At 31.3% G+C, this 10,617-nt stretch overlaps 1 protein-coding gene across 1 annotated transcript; it reads right to left on the bottom strand.

Moving 5' to 3' along the window:
• Positions 1-1,620: 1,620 nt before the first annotated feature.
• On the bottom strand, positions 1,621-6,840 carry LOC137818278 (FRIGIDA-like protein 3). Its single transcript, XM_068621596.1, has 4 exons — positions 6,677-6,840; positions 4,855-5,906; positions 3,902-4,074; positions 1,621-2,250 (listed from the first exon to the last, which is right to left on the bottom strand). The coding sequence occupies exons 2-4, from the start codon at positions 5,894-5,896 to the stop codon at positions 1,834-1,836; spliced, it is 1,632 nt and encodes a 543-aa protein (XP_068477697.1). The 5' UTR covers positions 5,897-5,906; positions 6,677-6,840; the 3' UTR covers positions 1,621-1,833.
• Positions 6,841-10,617: the final 3,777 nt, after the last annotated feature.

The raw sequence follows: 10,617 nt of genomic DNA, 5'->3' as shown, positions 1-10,617 counted from the left end.
CAATGAAAGCATCAAATTCTGTTAGGCTTTTGCTATAGCTAATATTAAAACTAGGGTTACCAAATTTTTCTCTGCCTTTCTCATATCTGATAGTACCCTTTAAAAGGGTATAAGTGGGTCGTGGGTCTTACAAACTTAAAGGATAAAGCATCACATAACAATAACCATTAATAAAAGGAAAACAAAACATACTATAACATTAAAATGTCTTTGGGTCTATCCCACTACAAAGTCATTCATCCATTTAGGTTGTATTTTGGGTCTTGTGCCAATGATGGGTCAAGGTGTCACAACAACAATGGATAAATGTCAATAAGAGTTAAAAATGATTTAGAAAATGAGACTTCAAAATTAGTAAAAAACCTCAACACAAACAACCTAGAGGAGTCAAATGGATTTATAAAGTCAAACTCAATTAAGATAGTTATATGAATAAATACAAAACAAGATTGATAGTGAAAGACTATGCTCAAACTTTTGAAGCGAATTTTTCATATGTTTCTTCCAATTACAAATTTTGATAAAATGAATATTGTTTGTTATAAAGAGTAAAAAGTTAATCATTGGGATATAAAATATATTTTTTTAAATGGTTATTTACTTAAATTTATTCATATGAAGTAGTCTAAAGGAGGAATAAGTTTATAAGTTGAAAAAGGCCCTTAAGGTTTTAACAAACTTTTAAGGTCTAATACAACAAATCTTGTATTTGTCAAAACTGTTTGCATTTGTCAAAATTCTAAGTGAAGTTGCATTATATGTAAAGTTTGTTTATGCAAGTTTAATCATTATTATTGTCTGTGTTAATGATTTGTTGGGAGTAACGAGAAGTTTATAAAGCAGTTTAAAGTTGAAATGCTCCAAAATGTTTGAAAAGAATGGTGTTAGCTTGATGCGTTTCTTTTTGAAAATGGAGATGAAACAAGATTGTGGTATAATCTTGAATTGCCAAAAGAAGTATGAAAGGGAAATAACAAATAAGTTTCATATGGAGGAATACAAATGCACTGCATCTCTAGTGAGCTAAAATGGGAAGTTTTGGCAGGATAACGGAGATGATAAAATGGATCAAAAGCTTTACAAAAATGGGATTGATTGCTTAATATATCTTATTACAACTAAACATAACATGTTTTTTGTAAACAAAGTATATTTCAAAGGTTTATGCATTCTGCAAGTGAAGTATATTTTCAAGCTACCAAACGAGTTATTAGATACATTGAAAACACTTTAGAGTTAGAGTATAGTAGGATGTTACTTTTATTCCCGTCCATAGATAAGCAAAAGTGAAGTTGTTATACTGCAAAACAAAGAATCAATCTATTGACATTAAGTCAAATTTGAATACTTGGTACAAAAACTTGGGAGTTTGTAGTTTCAAAATAAATGAGAAATGCCCAAGAGGTGGCTGTTGAAATTAACTAAAAAAACTCTACAGTGTATTACTTTTTTATACTGTTTTATTTTCAATAAAAGACATGTTAACATTATCTATTTTTTTGGTTTACTCATATACTCTACACTTTAAAAGAGATAAAACATGAATTCAGTCATAAAGTGTAGTTCCCAAGAAGCAGTGAAAAATGAGAAAGAGAGAGAGATCTAAGAAAAAAGAAAATATAGTAGAAAGGGAACAGGGTGCATACATTAGAGGATCAGAATATGTTCTAGTACACAAGTTAAAATTTGAAGATGAGATTTGATCTGTTTGAGAGATTCTTAAAACTACATAGATAAAGTACAACATACAACAGCTTAAGGGTTAAGACTTAAGACTAAATATTAAACAAAGGGGGTCTTGGTCATCTGCTCACCATGTTTGGTGCATGCTAACTAGTGGAGATATGTAGGTTGGTACTGATAAGCATTCCCAAAGTAGTTGGCAGGATTAGGAGAGAAGTTATAAGTTGCAGAAGCCATGAGAGGGGGGCAGTGACTGTCAGTTGGTCCAGGGTACATGTAAGATCGGTCATACACATATTGAGGATACCTGTCAGCAACTCTAGCATAGCAAGTTTTGTCAGATGGAAAGTTAGTGACACGTGGACCATATCCAGCACTGTTAGCACGGGGTCTCTTCGGTTGAGGTTTTGTTGCTTCAGTTACCCTTTTCTTGTCAGCCTTCGCCTTCTCCAGTTGGCTCACTCGTTTCTGGAGAGGATCCAGAGGATACTGCTCATCGAGTTTATGATCCTCAATGCACTTAATTACAGCCTTAAGTGCAATCAGCTCTCGCTCATTAACATCAATCTGAGATAGTGCCAAGAAATTAGGAATGTCACGGAAGGGACATAATATATTCACACAAACAGGTTTAAAATCAAACATCAACACCAGGCATCTTCAAGCATACAAATAAGGACCTAATGGAGACACCAAAACATGCTACTGTCATGCATTCACACAAACCAAGACAGTGACTAACTTCTCATCCCTCTATTTTTTTTGGAATCAAAGCATTTTTGTCCCCGTTGCTTCAACTGAGGCAATGTAAAATCTCGTTACTTCCATCAGACAAATTTACAGAACAAAATTGTGTTTCTTTTTGCTGGTTTGGCTTATGACAGAAGCTAATACTCAGACAAATTAATAGAATTATCATAAAGGCAATTACAAGCAAATCCTTCATGCACCATTCTACCCCAACCATCTTGGTCTTATCCCATGAGTCATCAACCCTCGCATACATTCACACCTGCAGAAAATTTTAGTAGTGATAGTGCTTCTCTCGATTGTTGCAAATCTGGATACATCACTGCAGCAGATACATGTCAACAATGCATTCCTAAATAGCCCTTGAAGAGAATCTACATGGAGGCTTGAAGAGATATACAAGTCCTTAAAGAAACAAGGGTACTCTCAAAGCACACAGATCACACACTATTTGTGAAGTTTCATAAGCTGGGAAGTTGCTACTTTGATTGTCAAAGCTGTGATATCACATGCAGGAGATGGCCTTAGAGAAATGGAGGCAGAAGTGTTGGAATCAGAATTTGAAATTGAAAACCTAGGGCAACAGGAAATGCTTTCTTGCATTGGAAGATGCATAGTCAAACAAATATTAAAATCACAAAGATGGGGGGATACGTAAACCATTGGGCTGAAACTGGTTTAACAAACGAACATGGGGGGATGTGAATTTTTAGGGCTGAAAGGGCTCTGGAAAAACTAAGAGTAGAAGAAGAACAATCGAAGGCCAATTAAGCCATAGGAAGGCAGGCAATCATAATCTGAGAGACTAACAAAATCCTATTGCAAAATTTCAAATGTAACTTAATTTATATTTCTATTTTCTGAGCTTATTTATGAGGGTGAGCATGAGCCTCCGAGCAGTGCAGCAGTGACATTACAGCTCTGTCACCTAGAGAGGTCATGAGTTCAAATCTCCTTTTCTCTGCTTGCTGGGTTTGGTCTGTGTACCCCAGGCCCCACTGTGAGAACTTCAGCACTGGATTGCCCCCTCTTTTATCTTATTTTCCAGAACATATTTTGTAACATATTGTAGTCATTTATGCATGAAATTAATCCAGTAAGACCTTAAAATATTGCACCTCAATTCAATGAATAACCTAATCCAAATTCCTAATCAAATCAAATAAGTAAACAAACATAGAAGCATAGTAAAATTGGGAAAGAACTCTTAAGATTGCACCTCAACCAGAGGACTTTTTTCATTCTGCAATATGTTTTGACAACAATCTAAAATCATTTTCAATACAATCATTCCTTTGTAACTACCAGGCTCAAAATTTCACAAGGACTATAAAATTATAGACAACTTCAATAGAAAGTGGGCATAAAAGTGTGAAGAACTCAAATACATTTCAGAACACCAGTTCAAATTACTACAAGAAACAACAGAGGGGAAATTTCTCAATAAAACAGATGCTCAACAACTTACCTGTGCAGTGGGAGATGAGTTAACACTTTTGACAGGAGAAGAAGTTTTCCTAGCATCCTTCAAGTAAGACTTCAGTAAAGTAATGGGTGAAAATTGTTCTGTAAGATCAAATGCAAAAGCCAAGTTAACAGCATCAATTTGCCGCCCGCTATTCACCAAAACTTCGATGACACCTGCACATGAAAAAGCTAAATTAATCATTAAAAATTAAAATAAACAGATGCAATAGCTCAGTTACTTCACTAATACAGATGTTAAAGTCATTTGTGTGTGCATGTAAAAAGTCATTTTGGAGATTATGCTTCGAAACTAAGGTGCAGGTCTGCTCTAGTTAACGTCCACCACTGCTTACTTTGCAATGTGATAAGTTTTAAAGATTTTCTTAATTCTTTCAAGATAATTTATATAACATTGACATTCATATTCATTAATTTTCTTTGGACATACTAAGATACAATGATGCAGCTTATTTAATAACCTTCAATCACTTTCATGACAACATAAGAGTCATTATTACTTATTAAAATTCATGTTTCCTTTATTTTTTTCCTTTCAATAATTTAGCATGAAGCATCCAGCATGCTCATTCATGAAGAGCAGTCAAATACAATTAATCAACTATTAAAAAGTTCATAGGCCCTGGAAAAATCCTATTACTAATGGACGATTTTGCAAGGCACAGAGTACTTGAGCAAGATGCCCCGTTTATTGTCACCAAAGACAAACATAAAGGAACACTTTTCTGATAGTATAAATCCAAATTTATATTCAATGAAAAAGATACGTAAAGATGAGATAATAATGACATCGCAGTATATAGAATAAAAAATAAAAGTCAACTTAAATACATTTTATTTTAGCTGTATAAGATTTTTGTTCCAAACCTAAGATTCTTTATTTGAGGTTTTGATATTTGTCAAACACTATAAAGGAAGTAAAGAACAAATACACACCAGGCATCTTCTCTGACAACCCAAGGTAACGGCACAAATCAGCACTTTGGCGACGTCGAGATACCATTGGAATTAGCCTGTATAACTCCTCCTCATTAAAACCAGATGCAATACCAAAACTTGCTAGAAGTTGCAAAAATGCATGAGCTTCCAAGGAATTCCCATTGCTAGCATCCATGTCAAGAGCATCCAATCTGGGTTTCCATTCCTTAGCAACTGCCTTTGCCCTGCCTTTAATATCCTCTGAAATTACATTAGAAACACAATCTGAGTTGCTCAGGAAATCACACAGACATTCCATCAGCATGATACATGTTCGGCGAAGGCCCAATAAGTTAGCATCCTTCTTTACATCCTGAATTGACACTTCTGTACAGTAAAATCCTTCCAGAGAATCTAAAACTAAACAGGCAGCGTTAGGAGCAGCTCTTAATGCATATGGTATTTCCTCCCTTACAGCAGCAAGGTTCTTACGATTATCAGATATGAATTTGTGAAGTCCGGTAGCATCCATCTCTTTACATAGTTTTACCAAGTCTGGATAAGACAACTCCACATTTTCAATTTTAGGAGAAAGTTCCAGCTCTTCCACTTTACCTTGAGCCCCAAAGGACACAACATCTACTGGTTTCTCCTCCCCACACAGTGCCCCATTACCCCTATTAGAGACAATAGCCAAATCGCTTGGGGAAACCTTCCTGTTTTCTCGAGCATTCATAATATCAAATACAGCAGCATCTCGCTTCTCCTGAAGCCTCTGCAATGTGTCTTGCTCCTTGGCATAAACAGCTGCTTGCCGCTTTTCCAGTATTTCCCGAGCCTTCCTCGTTTTGTTCTCAAACTCTTTTTCCTGGTCTTCCAATTCATGAAATCGCCTCTTCAAGGTTTTCTCAAGACCATGAAAATGTTCCTCTAGATCTTTCCATTTCAAGTTCAGAGTAACAGCACGGTAACTTTCAAGTTCAGCAAACGCCTTTTGCAGCTGTTGTATCTTCGAAGTTGTAGAATCTATCAGCGTAGCAATTGAATCCGTGTCTTCCATAGCAAAGAAGCTGAAAAAAAATAAAATAATAAACTAAATACCAATTATCAAACTTCAACTTATGTAATATCTAATACATAAAAGTCAGAGTACGCATAGAGAGAAAATAAATAAGAACAATCTAGTGCATTATCCTATTATAGACAACTCTTTATGGTAAAAAGCTTCGCAAACTTCACTGAGATGAGGATTCACTAAATGTAACATCTTGTTTAAAAAAATATTCACCAAATTACCAATTATTAATTTCTTTACAATCTCTCAAGCGGCTTGATTGATCACTAAAACTCCCAAGGACACTACCAAAAACAGAAATCTGACATGAAAACAAAATAACTTTCCGAAAATAGTTCAGGATCCAATCCTTTGAGTCACAGTAACATAAACCCTAAAAATCCGAAGATTTTATTTAAAGAGATAGAAGGAAGCAAAATTGGCTCAAAATATCAACCCCACAATTAAGGCATGAAAGAAGATAACAACAAAGAGAATAAGTTAAACTAAAAACCAATTGAATTTTATTACATTAATTAATTCAATTTCCTATAAAAGAAACAAAAACAAAAAAGAAACTCAAAATTCTTCTATTGCTCCGTTAGGTGTGTACTTTTGGAGTGCAATGTCAACGAAATCGCTCGAACCGAAAACTGAACGATGAACGGAGAACGTGGATTCTCGTTCTACTCGTGCAAACAAAGCCGATCTAAACCGATAGAAAGAAAACACAAAAACAAAAACAAAAACAAAATTGAAATGAAAGAGAAAAAGAAGAGGAAGTACCTGAATGATCCGAAGGAAAGTGAACGACGGAAGAGAGAGAGAGAGAGAGAAAATTCTCAATCCATTTTTCTCCCTGCAACTTCAACACTTGGAGAGAAAGAGAGAGAAAGATGAGAAAGAGGAAATTATAGTGTGATGTGCTATTTGGATTAAGGGAAGAGGGTGACTTTTTTTAAATTGTTATTTTCATTTTTTTTAATTCTTATCTGGAATATTTTTCTGTAATTTTAATTTTATATTAGAAATATATATTTAAGCACAATATCTAAAACTCAATTATGTTTTGGTTTCATTATTTATTTATTTCATTAAATTTAATCCACTATTGACAAAAATGTTTTATCAATATTAACTAGTTATGAATAATATAGTTTATAATGATAAAATAAATTTTCAAACTAAATACGGACGAAAAAGTCATTTTTTTAATTTTTAAATATTGAGAGATTTAACTTTGAAAAAACAATATTGTTATATTTTTAGAATTTATAAAATTAATTGAAAATTTTATTGAGAGAGAAAGGAAATTTAATAGAATAAATAAAGAATAGAAAAGTAATTAAGTTAATATTTAATTTTGAATAAGCTTATTTTAAGTTTTTACATTTTAATAATTAAATAATTAATTTGATTGGTTCAAAATAGAAAAAATGTATTTAAAATTGAAAACTATAAAATATACATTTTTTAAAATTGAGAAACTAAACTTTAAAGAAAATATAAAAATTAAATTACATATAAAATGTTAAATACACACGACACATTACAATTTTTTGTAAGATTTTTTATTTACTAAATCATAAGTATTCTTATGAACAAAATAATATTTTTATTTGAGCAGGATAAATCAGTATGAACATTAACACTTTTACTTAAATATTTAAAGATCTTATCTTGAATTAGAATTAAAACCCATTAATTAAATTTAAACAATCTCACGTCAAGATTTGATACTCCTATTGAAAGGGACTTAAATATTTAATAAGAAAAATATCCATAAATATTTTAATATGTATAATTTGTGAGGGTGTTGGTGATTGAGTAGGATGTAACCAACTTCATTTCTCAACCAACTAAAAAATATGAGATTTGGGTTAAATTCCTACAATTTTTTATATTAAATTGAATCAAATTCAATTTCTTTTAATTAAATATAAATAAACTTCAAATTTAATTTTATTTTATAAAATTAATTTATTAAAAAATGGATTTTAAATTTAAAAAACCAGTTTAATAATAAGCTAACTTTATAAGAAAAAGATGATGAATCCAATCCACTTATATATTATAAAATCTCTTTATATATAATTGATGTTTTCAATAGTTGAGTTAGAATTTTGGAAAACTTTATTTTTTTAAATTATAATATTTAAGTATCAAATAAGAAAAACAACACAATTTTTTTAATAAATAAGACAAATCATAACAAGTTTATCTAAATTAATTTAAGACATCAAAAGAAAAAAAATATATCACAATTTGTCAAAAATGAATTAGTCTGAATTAAAACTCAATCATAAGTGAAGTTCAATCGAATCAGTTGGATTACATTGACTAATCTAATAATCAATTGAATACAAATTTCCAAATAATTTGTTTAAATGAATTGATAAAGTTAGATGTATATTTTTTTTATCGTAAAAAAATAACAACTTTAGAGTTAATTCATATTTTAATAACTAATTTATGTGTTTTTCTTATGCAATATTATATTTTTTTATACTCAACCTTTTTTAACTATAATTGTTTGGAGAGATAAAGGTTAATTTTATCTAATTATATTTTTAAATTTTCATAAAACCATTAAAATACTCAAATGGAATTTTTTTTTTACAATTATTGAAAACTGTATCACTAAACTATCATCATTATATTTATTTTATATCCAAAAAATTTCACATATTATATCATTTTTTTTAAATTTCCCTATGCATTTGATGAGTCCATTACACAAAATGACTTAACACACTATATGAGATCATTTTGTTATAATTTTATGCAAATGACATATCTTCAGGAATGGGTAAAATGTATAAACTCGAACTCATACATGTGATTTTTTTTATTTATATATTATTTACGTAAGATTTCTAACTTATTTCAAATGTCCTAAAATCTTAGTTATGTTTTTTTAAAAAAAATTATAGTTAAATTGGTAATAGAAGGATAATTAGTTTTTGATAGAGTAAAGTTATGATAAAAATGATGGTGAAAAATGTGTGATGAGTGACCGACACTGGGCAGGTATTGTCTTGAGTGGCAACACGTTTCCTTTGGTTTGTAATGTAATGTTTGGTTATGCTTGTTGTCTGTAAAGGTTGTTAGCACTACCTATAGCAGCAGCCTTTTCTTGTCCACATACACTGCCCTTGGTCCACCACCCCCATACATTTTTTTTTCTTTTTTGACAAAATTAAGATAATATAACAACACCCATCTATTCTTTCTCCTTATTATCTTTTACAACATTGTTTCACATTATTGGTAAAGTTTAATTCAACAACTCTATTTTTACAAATTTTAAAAGTTATTTTAGTCATACTTATCTATATTGGGCACTACAACAACCCTCTTCTCACAAATTTTACTTAATTAGTCCTTTAGTTTCTACATTAAAGATTAAAAGTCAATTTAGTCATACTTATCTATATTGAACACTTCAACAACCCTCTTCTAACAAATTTTACTTAATTAGTCCTTTAGTTTCTACTTAAAAGTCAATTTAGTCATACTTATCTATATTGGGGCACTTCCAATTATTGGGAAGCTTAGCTCTCATTATTTTTTAGATGAAAGGATAAATCAGGACTTGAACTTGTGACGATTAGATTAAAAATCCAATGTTCTACCAACTGACTAAACACCTAAAAAAACGTTAGATAGTAGTAAATCTACTTTTTTCGATAAAATTATCCAATGGGTGTTTTAGTACAACTTTAAATGGATGTTCTTGGTCATATTCATGTGACTCCTTCGTGACAAAGATCCATGAACCTAATTGTGTGTTTGGGTCTCGATGTTGTTCCTTTGAGTATGGTTGTCAACACGATGGTGTTTTGTTTATACTTTGGTTCCCTGCTTCCAAGATCAGACCTCATTTGTTTGTTGCGCTACATCCTTGTTATATCCTTTTTTCATTGGAGAATCCTGACAAGATTGAGACTCAACAACCCGCTCTGTAGGCTAAGTTTTGCTTTCTAAGTCATCATTAGACCTTTGTGTATTTTGGTCCTAGACAAGTAAAGTTCGTTGATTGTGCAAAGTCTGTAACTCAGTTCGATGAGCTTGTAACTCAGTTCAGTATTTATCTCTCACAAGATTGAAGTCTTTATCAAGCTTGACTTGTATTTGCTACTTCAGTTGACTTTGGATTTCATTCATTCTCCTCTCTTTGTCATTGTTGTATGCCAACTATCATATGTTTGGCGGGGGAGTGGATATTATTTTTGAAAAGATTTTATGTGGATTTTGATGGAGTTGATGAATAAGGCCAAGTTAAATAGACATTTCTCTTTTAATTCTCCTATTCATCTTTTGAGGAGAAAATCATGATAGAGTTTCAAACTCCAAAACAAACAATACCACAAATTCAATGATTGACCCTAACAATACTATATCAATGTATTTAAGGTTGGAACACCAATTATTTCATATAGTCAGATGTGACTTATAGAAAGAGTAATTAGGTTAGCTATACAAAATTTTGAACAATCAAGCAAATCCAAAATTTAATATTAATTATATATATAATGGATAAAAAGGGAATTACAAATTATATAAAGATGGATGAGAGAGTTTCATAAGATAAAATATGTTACAATTTCTAAAGATTTGTTTGCAAAAACTCTCATTCATTCTTTCGTTAATGCAATACAATAATATGCAATGAACAAGGATAAGGAAAAGAAGGGATTACTCTTTAGTTTTTATATTGGTTCATT

The sequence above is a fragment of the Phaseolus vulgaris genome, chromosome 10, assembly GCF_000499845.2.
Source record: "Phaseolus vulgaris cultivar G19833 chromosome 10, P. vulgaris v2.0, whole genome shotgun sequence".
NCBI classification, from domain to species: domain Eukaryota; kingdom Viridiplantae; phylum Streptophyta; class Magnoliopsida; order Fabales; family Fabaceae; genus Phaseolus; species Phaseolus vulgaris.
Note: the sequence above shows the minus strand (reverse complement) of the source record. Positions and strands in the feature narration are given on the sequence as shown.

Bases quoted from the DNA above. Each gene is read 5' to 3' on its own strand.
- LOC137818278 (XM_068621596.1), bottom strand. From the start codon at position 5,896: ATGGAAGACACGGATTCAATTGCTACGCTGATAGATTCTACAACTTCG. The intron at 4,075-4,854 runs GTGTGTATTTGT...TTTCATGTGCAG, and splicing joins GTTGTCAGAGAAGATGCCTG to GTGTCATCGAAGTTTTGGTG. The intron at 2,251-3,901 runs GTAAGTTGTTGA...GCACTATCTCAG, and splicing joins ACTCATCTCCCACTGCACAG to ATTGATGTTAATGAGCGAGA.